Source organism: Panthera onca, chromosome C1, assembly GCF_046562875.1.
Source record: "Panthera onca isolate mPanOnc1 chromosome C1, mPanOnc1 haplotype 2, whole genome shotgun sequence".
Taxonomy (NCBI): Eukaryota; Metazoa; Chordata; class Mammalia; order Carnivora; family Felidae; genus Panthera; species Panthera onca.
The window spans coordinates 135,804,680-135,831,429 of NC_138346.1; the positions used below are offsets into that span (position 1 = coordinate 135,804,680).

General features: G+C 39.7%; 1 protein-coding gene across 7 annotated transcripts in view; it reads right to left on the bottom strand.

The window, feature by feature from the left end:
* Positions 1–2,028: 2,028 nt before the first annotated feature.
* Positions 2,029–26,750, bottom strand: part of CDC14A (cell division cycle 14A) — a 187,506-nt gene continuing 162,784 nt past the window's right edge. For 3 of the 7 annotated variants that reach the window (XM_078451613.2, XM_078451611.2, XM_078451612.2), the window contains 3 exons: positions 25,441–25,563; positions 24,226–24,743; positions 2,029–4,328 (listed from right to left, as the gene is read on the bottom strand). In XM_078451613.2, the coding sequence (XP_078307739.1) occupies positions 24,290–24,743; positions 25,441–25,563 (577 nt within the window). In that variant the 3' untranslated portion in view covers positions 2,029–4,328; positions 24,226–24,289. Of the gene's footprint in view, positions 4,329–9,954; positions 10,066–24,225; positions 24,744–25,440; positions 25,564–26,750 lie in introns of all 7 variants that reach the window. The other 4 variants (XM_078451614.2, XM_078451616.2, XM_078451615.2 and 1 more) reach the window with 4 other exon arrangements.

Consider the following 26,750-nt stretch of genomic DNA (forward strand, 5'->3'; position numbering starts at 1 on the left):
AATAAGGTGTCCTGGAGATGAATGAAGGTGAGCATTTAGCGTAAACTTGCCTAACCCGGGAAGAGAGGACCAATACCCTATGACATCTGAGAGGACTATTCGTCTCAGCTTCCGGCTCCAGCATCTGTTATCTCAAAACCTGGTGTCCAAAGCCCCTTTTTTGCTCCTCTGTGATACACCTGGTCCATTCTTTGAAGCCAGTTTAAATCCCTTTGGAAGAGAGCCATGATAGTAGTAAACAAAATACATCTGACAGATCATTACCCCCAAATCTGAAGTTTCATGTAAATGTATAAACATTTGCAGCTGGAATCATTTCTACAGTTTCTACCTTGACCCCTTTTTCACTTAGGAGTCCAACCTCTCAGAACCACTTTGGTCAACTTGATTAGAACCAAAAGAGAAATAGCCAGTGGTGATGTGAATCTTCGTTATTTGGGTGGTATGGTTAAAGAAAGGTATGGTGAGTGAAAAGGTCACTTAGTTTATGTTTGTCCATTTGAAACCAGTTTCCAAGTAACTGTATGTTGCATTAAAAGTAGTCTTTCGAAGACAAAAATCATATGACTTCACTCAGGACTTTAAGAGACAAAACAGATGAACATAAAGGAAGGGAAACAAAAATAATATAAAAACAGGGAGAAGGACAAAACAGAAGAGACTCTTAAATATGGAGAACAAACAGAGGGTTACTAGAGGGGGTGTGGGAGGGGGGATGGGCTAAATGGGTAAGGAGCATTAAAGAACCTACTGAAATCATTGTTGCACTATATGTTAACTAACCTGGATGTAAATTTAAAAAAATAAAATTAAAAAAAAAGTAGTCTTTTGATGTAAGTTTCTACTTGCACTCACCAAAAAGGTTTAAAATTCTCTAGAAAAGCTATTTTTCTCCTTCTTGATATGATTATCATAATTCAATCCATAGAAAAGGAACAGGGTGGGAATATATTAACATTTCAATCCAGCTCAAAATAACTTCATACAATTATTTTCTACGTTCCTTTCTAAGCCATGAATGCCACTACTATGAAAGCTATGTGTAAATAAAGAAGTTTTATCTTCTGCTATAAAGTATATCTTGCTGTAATTGGAAATTCTCTAATTAATCTTCAAAGGAGACAGGCTGAGACCAAATTCTTGCCTTGCTGGGCGTTATAGAGAGGACTGCAGGGTTTTTGCAAGCACCATTAACTCTGCCTTACGAGGTCACTTCAGGAAAGAGCCCAGACTTCTTCCAGAACATGAAACACCACAGAATACTGTCCAGCTTATATACCGACAACTGGTTTAAGTGGAAACCTTTAACACATTGGTGGTCTAACAAATGTCACAAAGGAAAGCATACAAGTGTGAACCATTTTGAAAATACATTTCTGTGGCTTATCGTTGGTAAACTCATGTTCCACCTGTTCATTGCACCCCAGCTGAATAGATATGGGGTAGCCTCTCCAGCTGTGTTTGGAGGTTTATAAATCATCTAGGGACAACAAAACCATGTAAACTCAATAACGGCTAGGTCAGGAAATTTGTTGGAACTGGTTAACTGACTGACTAAATAGTTTGACTATGTTCTTCATAAGAACTAAATCTGCAGAAAAATATTTTCTGCCCTTCATGAATTCCAAAGAACTCTCCTTCCCTAAGATGTGGTCCCATGACAACTTCAGTACCCCAACTGTCTCCTGCAGTGTTGTGAGAACTTCTCAACTCAAGAAGTGAAACTACCTTCCCACCCACACCTTTTTCCCTGTGTTCTGGAAAAAAAAAAAAAAAAGTAAAGACAAAAGAGAAGGGCAAAATCTTAGAAATTTCACAACCCGATGAGATCCAGTTTTAATACATAAAGTATCTTTAATAAGTAGTGTAGCTTCTTTCTCTCAAGCTGCCTCTTCCAAGAGGTGAGGTTTCTTCCATCTGATTTATTTCTATAATTTCTCCTTAAGAAAAATGGCCATTCTTACTCAAAAGGCACCAATCACCAGTGTATCATACAATAGTCGTAAATGACCAAGCAGGACCCAAAACTCTGATCACAATCAGTGTTTTATTAACAGAAAGGAAAATTATGCAGAGAGAAAAACAGCAGGAGCCTGACATTATCTGACTTTTGTGAAAGGCAACGTATAAGGTTTCTTTGTGCTCACTGTCATATACTTCAAAAAATGGCCACAACCTGGAAAGTCAATACAAGATAAACTGAAAATCCAGAATGGAGATCTTGAGAAACTTGAAAGGCACCAACCAGAATGGATCAAATAGAAAATTATAAAGAGACTTCAGTACACTGATAACTCAAAATCCAAATTATAAAAGTCAGGGGAAACATAAATTGCATAAAACTTTTATTATTTATTAGCAGTGCATTTTTCTACACTTTAAAATAGAACAAATTATCTTTTGGAAGGTAAACTATTCATAACAAAATACATGTCAACAATTTTTTTATTTTTGGAGTAGAATTACTTTGCTATATACTTTCTATATTATATACATACACTTCTTGATTTGTCTATGTATGGACATGTGTACAAATAATTCTAAGACATACACATGTTGATACATAGGACTAATATACAACATAATTATGGAGAATTTATAGTAGTCAATTTTACAATCATTTCAATAGCTGCACACAAATTAGTGTTCACAGAACTAAAACTGTCCATATGGTTCCCTTTTCCCCACTTTTCAAACGTCATCTGAATTACTTTTCACTGATTTTTTTTTAAATACTACCATCTTCCTGTACAACTAACCACTCTTTTTTTTTAAAATAACTCATAATAAAATATTTTACTCTTTCAGTTTTAGAAAAGGTATACAATTTAATTTCACTTATTTTAATTTTTGACTCCTAAAACATACAATTCATTTTTTTCATCAGCTTAGTGCAATTATTTGGTACTGCAGTTACTGAAGCTTAAGTAATGAACCTGAGCCAAACATTCATTCAAATGCCTTCTTAAAATGTAAAACATGAACAAGATGTTTTGCCGAAGCATGTGTAATAGCCTCAAGGTACCCCATCCTTAATAAATATATTATAAATAACTCAGTGGTTGAGAGGAAAGCACTTCATGTGGATCCACTTAACTGTCTGAACAGTCCATTCTTAAGCAGCATGGAAGATAATCAGAATCTAAGGCTCCCCACACCCCATGGAAATGAAACCTACGGGCTTCTGAGGCCTGATGCCAGATTACACTTACATAAAAGGGCTGTGAGCACCTGTCAGGGGTCCCTTCATTTCCACGTTAGGTTTCTGACATGCTGGCTTGTGTCTTAGGTGTTCGTAATCTGTTACAAACATATCTCCTTTAATACAGAGAAACAGCAGCATCTTATTCAGTTTTTTCTCTTCGTTGATTTAAAACTGGTGCCAGACCACGTGTGGTTACAGACAACAACCTCGTACCAAAAGCAAAATATTCTAACTGGGTTAAGAACTCTCTCGAGAGGAAGAAAGAAATAAAAGCATTTGGAATGTGGAGTCATTTCATAGAGAAAAACTGTGTTTTCAGGAGAAATGTTCAGTGAATTCTGATCTTCAACTGGATGTTAAATTTTGTTAAAGCCCCACAAGGATGTGAAACTAAACAGCTGAGCAACAAAAACAAAAGGGAAGGGAAACGGTCTGAACAAGCCATATCAAACGATTATCCTCTTGCCAGAGATAAACTTGCATAAACTCATTACATTAGACTGACTTCCCAAAAGAATGAACTGATCTGCCCTATTCATAGGGGACATAAAAAAATCACTTTCTAAAAACTTTCTCCCTTACTTTTTCTTAATAAAGAGGAATTATTTATTCATCGTAGACAAAACCATACTAAATAAATTCAAAATACAAATTTTTGGTAGCAAACGACAAGAAAATCTAAGTCAAAATAGAGTCTAGTTTTTACATAATTTTATAGATTTATAAATTTATCAAAATAGTCTTTTAAAGTTCACAATACATACATAATGTAACACTGTACACGTAAAGGTAGTAGCAAATGTATTACCAAAATACATTAAAAATAACCTTTCAAAATACCAAATTCAACATTAAAACGTTCTTAAAAAGCATTGACATCTCCATAAACATAGTTTCAGTGCATTTATAGTAGTCATTAACCAGAGTTTTCTGGTTTCAAGTCTCTTGAAGGTCTTATGTGAGTGCTCTCCTTAATTTAAGGTAAGAAGGCAGAAATATCCCTCGAACAGCAGTGGCTTTCTCTCTACATTGCTCGTCCAGATGAAGACACTGTGTCTAAGAGTGGAACAGCCTTCGTCGGAGCGGCAAGGCCTTAGTAATGAACATATTCAGACTGAAGGGACTGTGCAGGGGGGAGAGACATAAACTGAGGTTAAAGCCCATCACATACAAGACTCGTGGTACACATCATGCAGCTATTTCCTTCAACACAAGGCAGTTTGGGTCTATTATATAGAAGATAAGTGAAATAAACTAAGAAAAAAATAGAAAAGGCTGGGGGGAAAAAAACAAAAACAAAGCACCTGCTAAGAATAAGATATGCAATTACGTGGAGTGACTGCAAGAAAACTTTGTATTTTAAAAGGCCTACGATCTATTAATAGCAGTTAAAAATGAAGTATTATGTGCAAATTGGTAGGTAGCACTAAACTCACTTCTAAGCTTTTGTGCAATAATGAGTTTTACTCAAAAACATTAAGTGATATTTGTAAGTAAATTGAAGTTTATCAGAATATACTTTAAGATTATATATACTTTAATCCAATGCATATCAAATGTTAAATTTTTTTTTTTCAACGTTTTTTATTTATTTTTGGGACAGAGAGAGACAGAGCATGAATGGGGGAGGGGCAGAGAGAGAGGGAGACACAGAATCGGAAACAGGCTCCAGGCTCCGAGCCATCAGCCCAGAGCCTGACGCGGGGCTCGAACTCACGGGCCGCGAGATCGTGACCTGGCTGAAGTCGGACGCTTAACCGACTGCGCCACCCAGGCGCCCCATCAAATGTTAAAGCTTCTAAAGCAGTAGAGTTAGCAGTCATCTAAATGAATTCCTTAAGAATGCTTGAACTTAACAAATAGCTTGCAAATCCTTTCCATGGAGGGGGACACAAAGCACTACTACTTTTGAAATCTAAGCTCAAGACCCAAAAGCCCTTGTGCAGAAGAATCTTGCAGTTATAACATGATAAATAGCGGGCAGCTTTCAAGAAAAGAAGATACACAAAATCTTCCCCCGTCATATTAGATAATCACATATAAAAGGAACATGGTTGGGATATGTAACCAGAATGCATTGATAATAGACATTATCCAGGAAAAGAGAAAGATAGAGAGGAAAAAATTGCCAAATACTTATATTTGAGCAGCAAACAGCAGTTAGAAAGAAGGAACACAAATCAGTTTCACATGAACATATTCTTTTGCACAATTCTTCAAATACCTTAGAACAACAAAGTTTACTTGATTTGCCACCAAATGTCCTTTTCTACTTCTCCAATAATTATTTTTCAAGTTGATCTGTAGCATGCTATTAATAGGTCTTATCAGTTCTGAGACTGGCCCATTTTGTGGATGGTAGGGGTATCGGTAAAAAGAATGTCAATTATGCAAAAATAATCTACAAAAGATTCAAACTATCTTTGCTCAGCTTCAAAATTCCAGTGAATTTTATACCCTATCGACAGCCATTTACTCAGTAAGCATCTATGAACACTGTGAGTCAAAAAGTCACCAGCCTGTCCTCAAGGGCTAAAGTCCACACTGTCATACAAACAACATGAAGAGACAAAGGTGTCAATGTTCAATAACATGCATAGCGTGAAGTAACACTGTACACAAGAAAGGATCAGGCAAGGGAAGGGAAGGCTTGGGAAAGGCAGAGGCTCCCAAGCCTGCAAGTTTCAAGGAAGAGGTTAAATGTTAAGAGCTGCTAGGAAGAATGGAAAAGGCTGGCAAGTTGACTTTCTCACTACAGGATGCAGTTTATGCCAAGGCTTCAGAACAGGGGACATGATCAAGAAGTAGGGCACTATAATGTAAATATGCCTGAACTCACAGAAAGCCTAAGAGGTAAGACTGAGAAAAGTCCAGTAAAACTGTTCCAATGTCTTGAAGCCTACATAAAATTAACCTGTAGGACCCTCAGTTGCCATCCTAACAATTAGAACTTAAAAGTGGACTATTATTGGGGCACCTGGGTGGCTCAGTAGGTTAAGCATCTGACGTCAGCTCAGGTCATGATCTCACGGCTCGTAAGTTCAAGCCCCACGTTGGGCTCTGTGCTGACAGCTCAGAGCCTGGAGACTGCTTCAAATTCTGTGTCTCCTTCTCTCTCTACCCCTCCCCCATTCACTCACACTCTATCTCTCTCTCTCTCTCTCAAAAGTAAATAAACATTAAAAAAAATTTTAAGTAGACTATTATTTTTCCAGCTGTTTTTCGCAGTTTCTTTTGAAGTCTGGCAAGTAGGCCAAGAGAGCAGGGCCAGGTGGTCCTCCCCAGCTGCAAGTCTGCTTGCTTTACAATGGCCAATGCTTTGGTAGTAATATTGAAATTTTGCTTTTGTTCCAGTTAGAAAAGTTATTTATGTTACCACTAATGGTACTTCTATAGCTCCTCAGATTGTTTGTAAATTTAGAACAAAGTTGTTTCTGCAAGCAGCCCTAAAGTTCCATCAAGTCTCAATAGACAGAGATATAGCAAATGAACAGATACTAGGCAAGTGACCTTTGTTAAACTAACTCTCTTTCAGGGTAAAGTATTTCATATGTGCATCAATATGGAGGGGGTAAATATGTGTATGTACATATCTTTATTTATTTTATGGAATCATGATGCCCACTGAACTGGAAAACAGAAATAGTCTACAATCACTTTAGGGATTTCTATCATTCATAGAAGTATATATTCATATTCACCTCTGGCAGAAGCTTTCCTTACACACAGCAGCGGTCATCACTCTGGCTGCTGTTTCATCTAACCTACAGATACAGTTTAGCACAATCCCTCTTGCTTCCTCTGCCATCCCGCCCCCTCTCCCCCCACATGTGCTCAGTTAATGTTGCCCAACTGGCTCTGAGTCCTCTGTAAACAAATAAAGACATGAGTTGGCTGAAGAATGGACCTTCTGTCATGCTGGGGTAATTCATTCAACAAATAATGATTAAACATTAGTAGTATACATTTGGCACTGGGGGATAAAAATAAGATACAAAAGTTCTTCCACAGTTTGTTTATACGGTATAAAGAAAGTGAAAGGAAATAATAGATCAGTAAAGAGACTTAATAAATTAGTCTGACATCAGCATTTTGTAACAAATTAACTTCCTTTCATTTTCAATCTAAAACAAAAATCTTAATGGAAGTGGAGTTAGGGAAGAAAGAGAACTGGTAAAGTCTACAAGACATATTCACTTGAAAAAAAAAACATAACTAATATTTCTAGGCTTTTTCACTGGGGAAGCAATTATGTGGGATGACAGTAACATTTTGATTTCACATGCTTCCATGATGGCATTGTACTGAGGGTCTCTGGCTCATCTGTTACCTGTATCCTAAAGTTACTAATAAATATCCCAGAAAACACAATAACCCATTATTAGCATTGCTAATTTTTATAGCAAAGATGCAAATGTATTTTGTATCCCACAACCAATATCATTACTGCTGTTGACTTTATTATTCAGGAAATAAAGTACAACTATCTGGAATTCTTAATAAACGAGATATATTACTGAAGAGGTCAATTATTCTGTGATAGATATTTGCTGAGTACTTCCTATATACCAGGCACAGTTCTAAACATTTTATATGTATGAACTCATTAAATACTCCAGACAACTCATTTTACAGATAGGAGATTGAGGCACAGAGCAGTCAAGGACTTTGCCCAAGGTCACACAACAAGGAAGTGGAAGAGCTCATATTTTAACTCAAGCAGTCTGGCTCAAAGCCCAAATGCTTAGCCACCATAGTATAACACCTCAATATACTTCTAGCCTTTGTCCTGTGATCACTGCGTAATCAGTCAGACATTCTCTATCACCCAAACACAAACAATAACCTGAAGCAGGGGTGCCTGGGTGGCTCAGTAGGTTGAGCCTCATGGTTCATGACATGGAGCCCCACGTCTCAGCTTGGAGCCCACTTGGGATTCTCTCTCCCCCTCTCTCTCTCCCTCCCCTACTCTTTCTCAAAATAAATAAACTTAAAAAAAATAACTTGAAGCATGGTGTGATCCTGAGCAAAGAAATATTACAGTACAAAAAAAAGAAAGCAATATTTATTATACCATAAAGGAGATATATACATTTTAAAATGAAAAATCCTTATAGGACCTAATCCAAAGTAATTTTCAGGAATACTCTAAAAATAAATTTCCTTTATAAAAACACCCACACTTCAGTATTCTGATTAAAGTTTTAATTCTGCTTGGCCAATGTTTATCACTATCATAAGAATTAATACCTAATGCATCTGAAATAAAAAAATAAATGCAGGAATGACAATGGATACGGTTATGGAGGAAGCAGTGCTTGAATTATAAATATTATTTTACAAGGTAGCACTTATTTGTATAATCAAGAGATTTTAATTTCTCAAACAGAATATTCAAGTTTCTGTGCCAGTAAGTTCAACGGGGTTATAGTGAGTTAAGACCAGATCAAGTTTATCATGAATATATGGTGTTTTTATAGTGTGAATCCCATAAAAGTAATAATACAGCAATATTCAGCCTGCAAAATAAGGATAAAATTACTTTACACTTGCAGCCCCCAAAATTTTTATGTCAAAATATAAGCTTCCATCAAGAAGTCTTGTTCCCTGAAAGCAGTTAGATTTGACATAAAACAAAGTGTTAGGTAAGGAGATCAAGACAATTTGTTCTGTTCTGGAAATTTGCTACTAATCTGTTTTGGCAGATGTAGGTAGTGACTTTAAAAATTTAGCTATTCTGGAGGTGTTTCTTTTTTAAACAGCCCAGTTACCTAATCACGGTAGAAAAATGTCTAATAATGACAGGTATAAATACTGTAAGATGGTTACTAAATACAACTATACGTTGACTATCAAAAACAGCAAACTGTAAAGAATAATGAAAAATTAAGGTCTTTGCCAGAAAATTAATGAAATGGTGTCTTACTGTTCACATAACTCAGACCAACAGACCCTAGGACCTGGAATGTTAGTTTCATACTCGGTCAAAATCCTGACTCTCAATCGCCACGTGCTTTTGCCATACTGACTTTCTCTCTCCTGTATTTTCCCATCTTCCGAGTCCCTTAAGGAAGAGAAAGTAGTCTACTTGGTTATTGTTGGTTTGAGTTCTAATTACAGAAGCAAAAAGCACCTTAAAAAGTGATTTGCTTTCATGGCATAGATAATTAAAAAAAAAAAACAAACAAACCACATTTGGCAATATGGTATCTTATTTTAAATAAAACTCTGGTGTTGAATTTTAATGAACTGGGGAAAAAAAATAAACATTGATTAATAATAAGTTTATCTATAATTGCCTCTATACTCTGGGGTCTTTTATGGCTTTGCAATAGTTTCCAGTTTTTGTATTGCTTGTATGTTAACGACACGCAAAATGTGTTCATTGATACCATTTCCACAAATACGGTTTCACAAGACTGAATGTTTGGCATTTGCTAGCATAATAATACTTCTCCAACAACACTGGTAGAGAAACATAGCTGCATAAGATTTTTTTGGCTAAGGATTTTGATAAAATCTGCTTTGAAGGAGGTGTAACATTTTTCTATAACGTTCTCTAAGCATTTCAGGGACCCCAAGATTTAACAAGCCAATTTTGTTTAATTAAAATGCTATATAAAAAATTCTTTTACCTTCCCACCTAACTTTTAATATATTCTTTTTTTTTTCTGAGTGAACTTAATTGTGCTTTTCAACAATCACAAAAAGCTCATTTGTTAGATGACAGATGGTTGTTGACACCTTACTTGACTCAGCCAACCATTCCGTGAACGTTTCCAGTTCATCTGAACGCCAAAATTATATTGATGCAAGCTCGGTTAAAATGTATTTTCTCTTATTTTAGTAAAGTCACATTTCTAAAAAAAAAAAAAAAAAAAAAAAAAGAGAGAGAGAGAGAAAGAAAAGAAACTCTCAGATGATTGTATATTAAAGCAAAAGCTGAAAATCTGTTTTCCTTTTTGTTAGTGCTTCATGTGCTGACGGTGATAATGGGCTGCTAAGCACCTTAGCTCTTTGCTTCACATTCGTGGACCTAGATATATTATCCAATTTTTAATTCAATAAATATTTATTAGGTACTCACTGTACTTTGGCACCTGAGAAAACAAAGATGCCTCCAAGAAGCTTAAAAGCTAGTAGAGGGGAGAGAGAATCACATACAGCTGTCTAGAATATAAAAGCAACTCGAAGGTGGGGGGCGGGGTGGGTGTGAATAAAGTCCCACGAGAGTCAAGAAAGATGGGTCACAAATGTTTCATCAAAGAGATAACTGTGGAGACAGGCCAGGAATTATAAAACCAAGCAGAGACAAGGAAAAGCAGAGTGAACCACATGTGTTAGGGTGTGGGTGCAAGGATGTGGCCCTATTGCAGAGTGCTGGTGGGTATGCCGTGGGGAGCTGCTGGAGAGATAGGATGGGGGGGCACAAGGGCTGCCAGGGAAGGGCCCCAATGCCAAGCCAAGGGATCTGACCTCCACAGATCTGTGGACCCCACAGGCAAAGTAGAGACAATGAACAACTGGGAACACAGGAATGGTCTTAGAAATCTAACACTGGCCACAGTATAGAGAAAAGATTAAAGGCGGGAGAGACTTAAGGCAGGAAGAAAATTTAAAGGGCTATTCCAATAGTCCACAAAACCTTAATCAGGGCAACGCTGTTGAGAACGGAAGAACAAAACACAGACAGCTCCTAGGGACAGCTGATAGTACTGAGTGACTGGATGTGCAGAAGGAAAGGCGGCCGTAGTGTCAAAGAGGATTCCAAATTTCTAGTGTGGATGACAACTACTAAGCCAGGAAACAAAAGGAGGAACAGGCAATTGAAGAAGCAGGTAACACCCATAGGAAGTTAGAAATTGCCCAGGAGACAATCACCCAGAGAGAGAAGTGGGCCAAGGTCAGAGCCTTGGGAAAAATCATGAAAGGGTTGGCAGAGGAAGATAGACAGGTAATAATTTTAGGGGGAGGGAGGATGAGAAATAGGAAAATAGCATTCTAAACTCAAAGGAGACAAAAAGAATAAGCAAAAAAGGCAGCTGATATTGTCAAATGCTACAGAAAAACTAAGAAGGAAGAGATCATCTGATCTGGCCTGAAAGAAGTCAGGGGCAGCCTGTGGGAGAGGCTCTCACCAGAATGGGGCTTCTCTGGTCCCAAGGTTGGCCATAAAGGAGACACTGTGAGAGGTTACAGGACCCAGGGAAGCAATTGGCAAGATCACTCTGACCAACCCGGATGTACCTGTTTGCAGGTGAGGAGACAGGCAAATGGAGTGGAGTAGGGACTAAAGACATAAGAGAGGAAGGCCATGGATGAGTGACTCCCTAGAACAGTGTGGAAACAACAGTACAGGGGGGCAGAGTTACCATTGGAAAATGGTAGAAAATAGTAAAGATTCTTTTAACCTAAAAGGAAAGGAAAAAGAAGGACATGTCAGATGAAGGGACACTTTGAGGCAGAGAAGAGGACAGTTAGGGGAAATCACTCCTGATGATTCTATGTTCTCAGTGAGACTCAAGGCAAAGTCAACCAGCCCTGGAGGCTGGGGCAGCTGTATTGACAAAGGATGCTAAGAAGTTTTGGAACAGCCAGTGTGGGGAATAGCAAGGGAGCCAAAATGGGATAACTAAACTACTTATGAGCACCCAAGGGCCAGGTAAATTAGAAATTCATTTAAAATGGAGTTAATTGGTGGCAACGTAATGGGATTTTCTCCAATAGTGCTTAGAAGAGAGAGACTAGAAACAAATAGAAAAAAAGTGGACTTGATCTTATTTTGGAGGCTAGTGATTAAGTGGCTATGGAAAAAAGATCCAAGTACAACAGAGAACATTGGAAAGAGGAAGCAGAAATGACCATGTGGGCCACAGAAGGTGGGGAAACAGGCAGGGACCACAGAGAAGTCTTGGGGAAGGGTTAGTAGGTGGGGTAAATGTCTGAGAGGAGACTTACAGGATTCAGGATATCAGAAGAAATGCTTTAAGCAATAAAAAGGCCAATGAAATGGATTTCGAAGTGAATAAAAATAAAGATCACCGGAGTTCAGAAAGTTTAAAATACAGTAGTCACTGCCTCTCTGAATCTTGACTTCCTCGTCTGTAAACTGGACTAAATAAATAAGCTAATGTATATATGAAGCACCTACTACAATGGCCAGCACATTGGAGGTACTCAATAAGTTACTAATGATGGCAATGATAATGATTAGAAAAATGTTATTGTTGTCGAGAACATTGGCAGTAGCCCAGTGGCTAGAGTAAAGCCTAAGTCCTCAAGGAATAAAGATGAGTGAATGGCAGTGAGGAAGACAAAAACAGCAGCACACCATCAGGTGTGGTTTTCAAAAAAGAAATTACAAATACAGTGTCTAATACATCTTAACTGTAAAGATTTGAGAGTTACCAGAAAGAAAGCAATTTGCACTTATGGGGTGAATAAGGAGAATTAGGTTGGAATAGGTCAGCCTTATTTTGCTCACTTTCAAATAGACTTTAACATTTTCTCCTTTAGTTTACTGCTCGCAATGCTCTTACTGCTTGCAATGGGTTTACTGCTTGCAATGTTTGTGCTCCCCACCCACCAAATTTATGTGCTGAAATCCTAACCGTCAGTGTGATGGTATGAGGAGGGGGCCTTTGGGAGGCAATCAGGACAAAAGAGTGGGAACTCCATGGATGGGATTCGCATTCCTATGGGGCCTGGGGAGCTCTCTCACCCTCACACAGCCACATGAGGATAAAATGTGTGGGAGAAAAGGCACAGCAGGACGCAAAAATATGATCAACTTCTTTAAGCCCACAAACAAACCAAGTCACAGTAGTAGGCCACTGGCTACAGAGATGGAAGTCAGCAGTGACGGCCAAGTGTTCTTGAGGGTATACAGGCCAAATGCCCCTGGCCTAAAACTGAGGCTGGGATCCCCCACCTGTGAGAAGGACTTGAGAGGGACCACAACCACTGCCCTGGGGCCGGGGTTTATGCAGAGCTGCATCCTTGCCTGAGAAGCCAGCCTACTGAGCTCACCAAGGGAATAGAGCCTGGGTCATGAAAGTCTGTTTCTAGACTGGAGGACCGGGGATGGGGGGGGGGGGGGGGGGGCGCGGTTCAAGTGGAACCAAGAAGAAAACCAGTGGATGAGGAGGGAAAAAAAAACAGAGAGAAGTGGGGAGAAACAAAAAACTCCCATCCAGTGTGAACCTACAAGTGAAAATATTGAAACACACGAGGAGGGGCACCTGGGTGTCTCAGTCAGTTGAGCATCCAACTCGATTTCAGCTCAGGTCATGATCTCACGGTTCGTGGGTTCGAGCCCCACGTTGGGCTCTGTGCTGACAACACAGAGCCTGCTTGAGATTCTCTCGATGTCCCTCTCTCTCTCTCTCTCTCTCTCTGCCCCTCCCCCACTCTCAAAGTAAATAAACATCAGAAATAAATAAAAATAAAACACACAAGAAACATGAACACCAAGAGAACTAACAAAGTTTTCAACCAGGAGATGAATTCTCACAGGCTGAAATGCAAACAACAAAGCCATCTCAAAACAACCTGCCATCTGAGATCCTCAAGGTGAAAAAATGAAGAATACCCATAAAAAGAACAAGAAATTATGAAACAAAAATAGGCGGGTCCACATAAAAACAGATGGCTGTCATAAAGAATGAATGATAAATGTTGGCAGTAAAAGACACAGCCATTGAAATCAAAAGGTCAATAGGTTGGGGACACATTCCAGAATGGACACAGTTAAAAGAGAATTAGTGGGGAGTGCGTGGATGGCTCAGCCAGTTAAGCGTCCAACTTTGGCTCAGGTCGTGATCTCTCAGTTAGTGAGTTTAAGCCCCGCATCAGGCTCTGTGCTGACAGCTCAGAGCCTGGAGCCTGCTTCGGATTCTGTGCTCCCTCTCTCTCTCTCTCTCTCTGCCCCTCCCCTACTCGTGCTCTCTCTCTCTCTCTCTCTCTCAAAAATAAATAAACATTTTTTAAAAATTAAAAAATAAATAAATAAAAGAGAATTAGTGGATTGGAAAATAGCAGGAGGAATTCAGTTAGAACACAGCCAGAGTAACAGGAATTTAAAAATATAAAACAGAAGGAAAGAAATACTGAGGACAGATTGAAGGGCTCCAACATAAGTCTACGGGGTATTACAAAAGGAGAAGTGGAGGGGGGCAGGGAGGGCACGCCTGGGTGGCTCAGTCGGTTGAGCGCCCAACTTCGGTTCAGATCATGATATTGCAGTCGTGGGTTCGAGCCCTGTGTCAGTCTATGCTAACAGCTCAGAGCCTGGAGGCTGCTTGGGATTCCGGGTCTCCCTCTCTCTCTGCCCCTGCTCCACTCACAGTCTGTCTGTCTCTCTCAAAAATAAATAAACATTACAAAATTAAAAAAATAAATAACAAAAAATAAAAGGAGAAGTAGGGGAAAGGCAGATAAAATCCAAAAAGATAGTGGCTGAGAATTTTTCACCATTGAAAAAGTCGTCAGCCCTGAGACTGAAAGTATACATTAAGGTCCAAAGATAAACTATATGGAGTCCATATCGAGGTATGTTATGGTGAAACTTCAACGAAAAAGAGAAAAAACTTACAATAATTGGTTTTGTCCTTCAACTATAGAAGCTTTTTAAGCAAAGGATGACATTAGGAAACTAGTATTTAAAGCAGATTCTGGCAGCAGTGCAAAGACAGAGTGAAGGGACCAGAAAAATGACAGCAGATGATCAAGTAAGCCAGAAGATGCCTCCATGGAGCTTTCGGTCTAGTGGAAGAAAATGGCTTATCCATCTTTGTCTTACCGTCCTGGACTAAAACAAGACTGCACTCATGGTAGACACTCATATAAATATTAGATAATTTTTTTAATTGGGCAAGTCTTTACACATATATAAAAAGCACTCTCGTTTGCTCCTGGCTAAATAAATAAGTAAAGCAAGATCAGAAAAAGACTCTTTTCTACTGACTTAGCAGTATTTGGTATTAAGTATTTGGTATTGGTAAAACAGAAAGTGTCAGATTAAGTTGAACAACCAAGCCGATTAAAACTCCGACGTACTTGAGATTAAAGCAAGTTCTATACCTGAAAGAGTCCTTTCAAATGGAGAGTCAAACAAAGCTGACAGACTTTGTACAGGAAATTAATGTAAACCACTATTTAACATGGGAAGCTGAACTGACCCTTAGCTCTATCTGCAAACACTATGTGTACCTAACAGCTGATACACAAATTTAAAGGCACCATCTGAACCATGCTAATCTCAAAGCAACTTGATGCTTTGGCAAGTAACATTCCCAAGTCCACTTAGAAAGGAAACAAAAAAGAATACCAATGCTGAGTAAATGCCAAAGATGTGGTTCAAAGATTGAGCTCACATTCTTGGGGCACCTGAGGGGCTCAGTCAGTTAAGCAGCCAACTTCAGCTCAGGTTATGTTCTTGCAGGTCATGGGTTGGAGCCCCGCCTTGGGCTCTGTGCTGACGGCTCAGAGCCTAGAGCCTGCTTCCAATTCTGTGTCTCCCTCTCTCTGCCCCTCCCCCACTCACACTCTGTCTCTCTCTCAAAAATAATAAAACATTTAAAAAATTACAAAAAAAAAGGAGTGAGCTCATGTTCTTGATATTAACATCCCTTAGCTGAAAAATTTAAGGTAATGCTGAAATTCCATCAAATCTAAGGTATGCCACAACAAAGAGAAGAGAGGGGAAAACCATAACAATTTAAACACACAAGGTTAGAAAGCTAGTACTAATCCTTAGTATCAAATATAATATTTAATCTTTGGTGCACCTGGGTGGCTCAGTCGGTTAAGCATCCAACTCTTGATCTCAGCTCAGGTCATGATCTCACAGTTCATGACATCAAGCCCTGCACTGGGCTCTGTACTGACAGCGCAGAGTCAGCTTGGGATTCTCTCTCTCCCTCTCTCTCTCTGTCTCTCCCCCACTCTCTCTCACACACACATACACACTCTCCTCTCTCTCTTTCTCTCTCTCTCAAAATAAATAAGTAAACCTAAAACAAATAAAAACAATATAATATTTAATCTTTAATTAATCTTTGTGATTCAATATTATACTTAAAATCAGGACAGGATGATAGTTTTTGAAACACAGAACAGGCAGAAGGAAAAGACATCAAATTTAAATCAAGAAAAGCTGTTAACCTCCCACTGGAAAGTAGGAGCATTTTATTGGGAATGGATGTTTAAACAGTCAATAAGCAGTTCATCAATGTCACACAAACATTACTCCAAAGTAAAATTAAGCAGGCTTTTTTTTTTTTTTTTTTAACGTTTATTTATTTTTCAGACAGAGAGAGACACAGCATGAACGGGGGAGGGGCAGAGAGAGAGGGAAACACAGAATCAGAAGCAGGCTCCAGGCTCCAGGCTCCGAGCCATCAGCCCAGAGCCCGACGCGGGGCTCGAACCCGCGGACCGCGAGATCGTGACCTGAGCCGAAGTCGGACGCTTAACCGACTGAGCCACCCAGGCTCCCCAAAATTAAGCAGGCTTTAATGCAAATGCCAATCACTCAGATTTTCACCAAACTGGGTATTTTACCAAGCTGGATCTAATATTTTGATCTTATTCTAAGTCCCACTTTAAGAATCAGTAATTCCTTCAATAAATAAATAAAACATAAAACATATTCCGACTAATGCCAGAACACAGAAGAACTTAACCTATTCGTTGGCTACCAAGGTTGTTCTGACACTGGTCAAATTTGAGATTGAGAATACTGAGAACAAACCGGTGGTTGCCAGAGTGGATGGAGGTGAGGGGCGGGCAAAATGGGTGAAGGGGACTGGGAGATGCAGGCTTCCAGTTATAGAAAGAGTAAGTCACGAGGATGAAAAGTACCGCATAGGGAATATAGTCAAGGCTATTTTAATAGCCTTGTATGGTGATAGACGGTAACTACACTGGTGTTGAACACAGCATGATGTATAGAGAGGCTGAATCACTGTGCTGTATACCTGAAGCTAAGGTAATGCTGTGTGTCAACAGTACTTCAATTAAAAAAGAACTATAGCCAACAAATAAATGTAAAGGGACAAAAATAATATTGGAGACAAAAATAAAGTTGCCATATGATTACCAAAAAAATAAATAAGTTTGAGGTGGAGAATTCATCCACAAAGTCTTCATAACCAAGAGCAGGCTAACCAGCTAAGTCTAAACATGGCTGTGCCCCGTCACACAGGGAACTTAGCATAAGGAGAATGCTACCGTAAAACAGTAGGTATGCACACAATATTTCATCATTTCAATTTTCCTTCCAACTGTAAACTAAAGGAGTATTTTTTTTAATGTTTATTTATTTTTGAAAGAGAAAAACAGAGAGTGCAAGCCAGGGAGGAGCAGAGAGAGAGGGAGACACAGAATCTGAAGCAGGCTCTAGGCTTTGAGCTGTCAGCCCAGAGCCTAACGTAGGGCTCAAACCCACGAGCTGTGAGATCATGACCTAAGCTGAAGTCGGACGCTCAACCGACTGAGCCACCAAGGTGCCCCTAAAGGAGTATTTTTAATTCTTTTCTGTGTCTAGTACTATATTAGAAACGATAAAATATAAAAGAACTTTATGAAACTTGGTATGTAGACCCTCAAAGAAAGTTTAAAAGTTGAAGACAAGTCTCACAGATACAGACAATACGTAAACAAATACAGAAGCTCAGGCATGTAATACCTACAGTATATGTTGATAAAGTACTAAGTATGCTTCAAGGATAGGAACAGAGGTGAAAAAGGAAAACTTTGGGTGGGTTCACTTTCTTGAGGACAAGGGAGCCCACATTATGGAACAAGCAAGGGAAATGAGGTACAAACATACAATAAAGGGAACCGAGGACAGAGGGCCTGAAAGCTCAGGAAAGGAATTTAGGATTAATGTTCTAGCATTAGAGGATCCTGATCACTTCTGACCAGGTGAGTAAAATGATGAGATCAGCATCTCTTACCCAGAAGTGCTTTAAAGTGTGGTTGGCAAACTACAGCTCAGCGGCCACATCCAGCCCACCACCTATTTTTGTAAATAAAGTTTCACTGAATCACAACCATACCATTTGTTTATGCATCGAGTTGGAATTGGCACACAAAGCCAAAACAGGCCCTTTACAGAAAAAGCTTGTGCCCCTACTTAAAGTATGAATTAATTAAGAGACTGAGTTAGGAACAGCCTCAATGAGGCTAACACAATGACAACAAAAAAGGTGAGAAAACAGCAGAAGAGGAAAATGGGAAAATTCCAAGAGACAATGAATGGCATCACTGATATAACCTGAAACATTACCATGAGAATGTCTCTGGAAATGTCTGAAGACCAATAGATAAGAGTGAGTAACAAAGCTTAATATAAGCTACTGCTTAGTAATAATAATCAAATTACAAAAAAGGTTTTAATACATGATGCCCAAAGCAGTTGTCAGAAGAATCTTATTATAGAGCAGCTTATCTTATTTATATTTATACACCCTACAGATCAATACAATAGAAGCTTATTCTGAAAGGCTACTCCATTAGGTCCATAATTAATGTGACCTGTGACACTGGAGTGACAAAAAAATTTTGTAACCAACCGGACACTCTCTCTGTCTCTCTCTCCCTGTCTCTCTCTCTCTGTCTCTCTCTCTATATATATATACATATTTCTTTTTTAATAATAAAGCACATTATTTTATAACTCTTCAAACAGTTCAACTGATGCAAAAAAGATGTTTACTAAGGACCATAATTTTTCTTTGGGTAGTTAAATTTCCATTTACAAAAATACATACATCATTTAAAAATTAATAATAAATATATGGTGGATCTGTTGGTCACATATGATTATTTAATAGCATCAATTCTATTGTGCATATTAAAACACAGAATAATTATTGAAAGTGCATAGATAGCATTTACCCAAGGACACCTACTGAGGTAGGGACTGGGGACAGCAGATAGGGCTCAAACTAGGTTCCCTCCCTTCAGGGTTTCTATCAAGAGCTACCATCCACACAACTGCCAGAATTATCTTCATCAAATCAGATCTGATCAAGTCACTTTGCTTACGAGATTCCAATAGCTCATGGTGCACTTCCCAGTTTGGCTTCCCCTTAACGTCCCAGCCTTATCTACAAGTAACCTCCCCAGGCTTTAGTGACACTGGAAAACTCACTGCTCTTAAAATAATAGTAGCTAACAATTATGGAGCGCCATCTATAAGCAACTCTGTAAACTAGTCCATATGATTGATCTCAGTCATCACAACCACCCTATTACAAAGATCTTATCATATCACCACATAAGCTTCAAGGCTCCGCAGTCAGAAAGACGCCTTTCAAAGTACACAGCCCTATGTTGTATAAAATTTACAAAAATTAATATTTTGTATTCTTTATCTTACATAGGTCCTACCATATCATATAAGCTTCAGGGTGCACAAAACCTAGTCTGCCCTTGATTATTATTATTCCGTTTTACTGAGACTCAGAGAGGTTAAATAACTTGCCAAAGTACTCACCACAAGGAAGTGGCAGAAATCAAACTTTAACCTAGGTCTATCTGTCTTCAGAACCTAAGAGTTTACCTACAGTACTAAAGCTGTGCTTCTGTTCATACAGTTCCCATTGCTTGCAATGGCCATTTCTCTTCTTCCTATTTTCTTAAGTAGACTCCCAGGAGGCTCCTTCCTATTTATGCTCCAAAGCCCAACTAAAATGTTATCTCTTCTGCACATCTTTCTTCGACCCTTCCTGGAAAAATGAGATACCCTTTAGATATCCCTGTATTTTATTTTAAGTTTATTTATTTATTTTGACACAGAGAGAGACAGAGTGCAAGTGGGGAGGGGCAGAGAGAGAGAGGCAGACAGAGATTCCCAAGGAGACTCCACACTGTCAGCGCAGAGCCCCGACGTGGGGCTCAAACCCACAAATTGTGAGATTGTGACCCGGGCCGAAATCAAGAGTCGAACACTCAACCAACTGAGCCACCCAGGCGCCCCTAGATATCCCTGTATATTAAACATCTAATATATATATATATATATTACATATATAATTACATATATAATACATATATATATACATATATATATTACATATATAATTACATATATAATACATATATATATACATATATATATGTATATATATATATATATATATATGATATAATCAAAATAATATGCTTTTTGGAGTCAAACTGACCTATGTGCAAATTACGCCTCTGCTATATATTTGTGGTACAATCTAAGGCAAAATATTTAATCTCTCAAACCCTCTGGAGGAAGTTACTCTAAACACACTGACTCATTTAAACATCTAACCATTCATATATCCATTCAAGAAATACTTAATGAGGGCCTCCCATATCCCAGGCACAGAGCATACAACTAGGACACAGAAAACAGAGGCACCGCCCCTGCCCTCACAGAGCTTACAGTCTACCAGAGGATACAGATAAGTGAACAGATGATTAAAATGCAGAGTGAGAAGAGTATTGATTAAGACCAAGGCAGGGGAGAGAAGAGTTTACGGGGAAAGCATCATGACCTCACCCAGACTTTAGGGGTCAGGTAAGGACAGTGGAGATGAACAGCAATTCAGTGGCAAGTCTCTTAAAAATAAAACAGAGCAAATATTCAAGACAGATACCTCAAGTAATTTCAATTTAATAAAATACTTCCACCCCACCCACGCCATAATCACACGTCCCTCATTTCTTAGGCATTTGAAAACTCCTCTGAATGTCAGGGAGGGAAAACTGATTTTTTTTACAAGTGGGTTAATAAAAAAATGAAACCTTGTGCAGTTTCTACTGGCAGCAGAAACCTCAAGACCAACAGAAGAGGCCAAATAAATAAAAATAAAATCTGATTGTTCTTCAGGATTCTGTCACAACCATAAGAATTCCTTAACATTTGTTCTTGTTTTCTGTGTTAAAGCACTTAATGACAGAACAAGGAAATCATTTTTACATTTTTCTGGGGGCTGAACTGCTGCATAAAGTGAGAGCAATTGCAGCTTTCAAAAGAGATGCTAATTGCAGCTTCTAAAATATTAGACTCTCTCTAAACACCCGTCACCCTCATCCCCTAGGAGTTTCTGGGTCTTTCTTAAAGGTGCTGGGAGGATACTGCCTTACAGACTGCATTTCCTACCCAAGGGCTTAAAAACATTTCTGTTGAGAGATTTATTCCTAGTTCTTCAAGGGTCATATGCCTCACAACTTAGGAAGTGCTGGAAAGAAGAACCATCTTATTTAGACAAGAAACCCACAATTAGAAAAGCTGTACTGGAGTGATAAAGGAAAACAACTTACAACCTCTTTCTTTATTCCTATAAAATGGGAATTTCCATCTTAATCTAGACTTTGTACCAGCAAACCAGCAGGGGTAGGACCTGGAGCCTCCCTTCCCACAGAGGTTTTCTAGGCAAAGATAAAGGAGGGGAAGTCAGCTCTAAGAGACCTGCTACTTCTTACTTCCTGGGAGGGTGAGAGGGAGGAAAATGTTGTCATGCTGGCAATTCTATTTATAAATGCTTCTCTTTACAATGAGATGACAAATTTAAGAGAGAGAAGAGGGGAACGGCAGCAGCTGCCCACACAGACTATTACTTTAAATTTAATTATCAGAAAACCACTCTCTTCAGGCCAGGAGAGGGATGAGGAGAAGGAGGAAAGGTGAAGACAAATATCAAAATATGGAATGAAACCAAAAGCTAAGTTATATAAATATGGGAGGGAAGGGCGATCACCAATCATCTAAAGACTATCCCCATGCTTCAACTAGCCAAGAGGAAAACTGAGATCCAGAAAAAGTAGAATGTTATTCTTGCCAAGCTCCCAATGCTTCTGGTATTCAGCTACAAATGCAGACTACACTAAATCTTCAGCTATGAAATCGGCAAGATAGCTATATAATTATCTATACATCTATATGTGTACACTTTTTCTGAAAATGAACAGATCTGTATTCTGGTCTAACAATGAGGTTGACCCACAATCAGTATATGAAAACACTCACAACTCAATTCCTGCTGGGAAGCACACGACTTGCATATCTTGTTATGAAAAGGTAAATACCTATCCTTTTCCATCTAACCCCCTAGTTACTAAGATTTAAGTTTTTACTGATACAACTATACCCATAATATCATGAGATCAGATTCAGATTAAGTGGTGGAGTGGGCTGGCACTATATAGGAATTTAAAATAATGTTGAAAAACATTGAGAATAAAATCATATCTGGAAAATTATACAGTTGACCCTTGAAAAATGCATGGGTTAGGGGTGCTGGCCCCCGCACAGTCAAAACCTGCATAGAACTTTGATTCCCCCCAAAACTTAACTACTAATACCCAACTGTTAACCACAAGCCTTAGCAATAACATCAACAGTCAATTAATAAATTATATGTATTAATACTGTATTCTTACAATAAAGTAAACTCAAGAAAAGGAAATGTTGGAGCGCCTGGGTGGCTCGGTTGGTTAAGTATCTGACTCTTGATTTTGGATCAGGTCATGATCTCATGGTTCATGAATTTGAGCCCTGAGTCAGGCTCTGAGATGACAGTGAGGAGCGTGCTTGGGATTTTCTCTCTCTCTCTCTTTATTCCTATAAAAGGAATATTTATTCTCTCTCTCTCTGTCACTTCCCCACTCGCACACACATGTGTGTGCTCTCTCCTCTCAAAATAAATGTTTTTTTTAAAAAAGAAAATGTTATTTAGAAAATCAAGAGGAAGAGAAAACACACATATATTACTGCATTGTATTTAGTGAAATAAATCTGTGTGTTAGGGGACCCATGCAGTTCAAATCTGTTGCTCAAGGGTCAACGATATGTGCTAGAAAGGACTGTGTGTGCATAGAAGAGAAAAAAAAAAAAAGGCCTCTTTGAAAAGAGGCCTGAGGTTGAGACAGGAGTGGTAACGTGTCCAACCAACACACACACACACACACACACACACACACACACACACGTGCACTGTGTCCTCATGTTAGAAAAGTGGTCCCCTAAAAAAAAAAAAAAAAAGAAAAAAAAAGAAAAGTGGTTCCCTAAACTACCATCTAAGGGAAGTGGGTCTCATTAATTATTCCATTGGGTTCCTGTTTCCCAAGAAAGGCACACTGCTACCAGCACCTTTTGTCCCCTCTGCTCCCCTGCAGAAATCACTCCCTGGGTAATGGTTGAGGAAATGTTGGTAGAACAGCAGGCATGAAGGAGTCCCAGGCCCCAAACTACCCAGGACACTGGAGTTTGCTTGTGCCCTGACTGGACTCCGTGTTGAACTCTGAGTTGCACTTTGATCTGTGAGGTTGATTTCTCCTTCCTATTTTGTCCTTGTTCTCTCAAATCAACACTCACATTCCCATAGATATGAATTCCCCTTGAGGCAATCAAAATATGTGATTAAAGTGACTCATAGCAGGGTGTGAACCAACCGATTTTACCTAACAGGGATTTCCAGGTTAAAGGGGGGCTTGGTAACCTCAATACAGAGTTCCCGGGGAAAATGTGTTTGATGATCTTTCATCCTGTCTCTAGAAGACTAATAGCTAATTTTAAACATCTTCCTGATACTCTGCCTTCCCCTTCCTTACATCCCAGATACCTACTCACGGGCCCTCCTTATAAACACCTTCCCATTTGCCATTTTGTTAATTCTGGGTCAGTTCCCTGAAGGAGGGGACATATTCCAGAGCCTAATGGTTAGTTCTGAGAAGCTACTGTTCATTCAGCACCTTCCACACTTAAATACTCTGAAATTCATTCATTGATATAAGATGTGGAAAAGCGAAGCTTCCCAATGCCACTGCAACCATAGCAAATACCATCTATGGTGTGAATCAGCTCCCGGCTTTGCACCAGATATTCAGAGTTGATTCAAAAACTTAACTGAGAAGTAACGTAAGTCAACGGTGTCCATGATGAAGGGAATGAAAGCGGTTTCCCTCTGAAGAGGGAAGGAGGAGGAGGGGAAGAAAAAGAAGGAAGGAAGAAACCCCAGTTGAAACTTGGCATTTACTTGAAGAGGAGCCAGCCGAATGTACGTGCATAGACAGGTTCACAGCACAGAGGGAAGGCATCGCTCAGAAGGCTTCCTTGGCGCTATTAAATTTCTTTGGCGGCAGCCTCGGCTGGGGAGGCAAGGCACAAAAGTTGCGTTCAGGGTTCTGAGGACCAGGAGGTGGTGTCTGCGAACTTACGGGGATTGAACGGCTCAGGAATCTCGCTGAGGAAGAAGAGAGGCCGGGGTAGGCGGTCCGAAGAACCGGGCTGTGCTCCTCCGCTTTGACGCCGCCGTGGGGGCTCGGCTGGCTGCTCACGGTGCTCCCGCTGGTGCTGGTGCTTCTGCTGTACTGATTGTTGTTGAGCTCTGGGTAATTTCTGGCAGACGGCTGGGAGCTGCCATTCAAGAGGTTGGTGAACGGGCTGGCTACGAAACCCGCCTTAGAGGACGAGGAGGCCTTTTTGTTCTCTGGCTCCTCTGTTGCAGCGTTCAAGTTCCCTAGAGAACTGGCTAGCCGGGAGTTTATGGAAAAGCTGAATGGAAAACACAGGTGGGGAGGGGGGAGGACATAGACAACGATGTACGCTCATGCAGAGTTTGTGTTTCTAAAATACACAGTTAGGACAAGAGGGGAATGGGATGCAGACAGCTCTGATCAAGGCAAATGGGGACAGAATGGCTTCTTTATCGTCTTGGTGATATTACAACATATGGCCGTTAGTTATACACGTTAACTTCCTGTCTAAGCAGTTCACTGCGACCCAAGAAGCTGGCTAAACCACTCTGACCAGATGTCTTGAGATAGGACATCTGGGGGCTCTATGTGTCCTGAGGTAGGGAGTAAGTGAAAGGGGCTATATGAGAGTAAAAGGTAGACTGAAGTGTAAGATTTAACCCACACAGATTCATTCAAATGTCCCTACCCATTTTAGTTCTGCCCATACACATCAAAGGAGAAATGATGATACCACATATCATTAGTAGGTTCCACTGAACTCCAATTTCTGGATCACATTAGGCAAGCTGGAGCTCCACTATAGAAAGGGATGCCATACAGCACAACCTCCACACGACCCTGTCCCTCAGGATGGGAGACAGAACAAAAGCCTTCTCTGATTTCTCCCCTTCTCCCTGATCCCTTCCTCGGACAAACTTCTGCCAAACTCATTGTCTGCTACAGATTTCCTTTATCCCCCCACCAGCATCTGAGAAGAGGAAGAGAAAAATTACCTTCTTACACTGGCGCCTGAGGACAAAGAACTTCTGTTTATCCTCTTGGCCGTCGCTGAGGGGGACAGAGCCACTTTTGAGGTCTTCAAAGTAGATGCAGATCCTTGTGGGGAAGAAGTCAATCTTTGTGGAGAAAAATGGGCAAAATGTCACCTGAAAGCTGTGTAATCTTAACATTCAGCAATCAACTAAGACAAGATAAACTCATAACATTAAAGGCATCGTGGCAGGTCATGATAACAGTGATAGCAGCAGCAGTCAACACTGACAGCACACTTGCTCCAAGTCAAAAGCTCTTCTAAGAACCTTACAGACATTAGCTCATATTCACAACAATCCTATGAGGTAGCTACGATTGCAATCCCCACTTTGCAGGTGAGGAAACCGAGGCAAAAAGGAAAAGTCACCCAAAGTCAGTGAGCAAGTGACAGAGCTGGTATTCAGATCTAGGATCCAAAGTCCTGTCCTTAACCATGATCTTGCCATGCTTGGTCACTTCCCTTCTTTGATGGAGGCAGTCATTCCTCACATGTCCTTAGGCTACATGTGTGTGTGATTGTGTGTGTGTGTGTGTGTGTGTGTGTGTGTGTGTGTGTGTGTATGTATTTGTATACGTATATATTTTTTATTTCTTTATATATTAAATCTGTCTTCTTCTTTCCACTCTCCAACTGCCCTAGGTGAGGCCACCACTATTCCTTACTCTTGACTACTAGTAACATCTTTTAATCTTATTCATTAAAATTCAAATTCTGAATAGCCTCAGGTAGAATCTAAAATATTTAATTATGCCACTCACTGTTTAAACCATTTAATTTTTACTTGGTGCCCAGAAAGCCTGAGCTCCTTGGCTTTACTTATGAAAGCCTCCAAAATCTGCCATTAGCCTTTGCAAGCAGGTCCTTTCTATCCATGCTTTCTCATTAGACAACTCTACTCCAGCTATACAAAATGCTCGGAATTCCCTGAATGGACTGTATTCACAGCTTCGTCAGGCTTGCACGTGCTGTTTTTCCTGCCAGGGCATCTTCTCCTCTCCTTACCTCCCCTCTGCTTCCTCTCTTCCACCTCCATCTGCCTCATTCCCATTGGTTACCCTTTGAAGGCCCAATCAGTTGGAACCCTATACGGCAAGGCTTCACTGAATTCCCAGGCAGGGTAAGCAACCTGTTTCATCATATATTCTCATAGTAAATCATAGCCCTTATACCATATTCCACTGTCTGATATCTGTCTATTCCCCTTGATATAAGCTCTACTGGGGGCAAATGACTGTCTCCCACTTCAATTCCCAGTGGCTAGTACAGTGC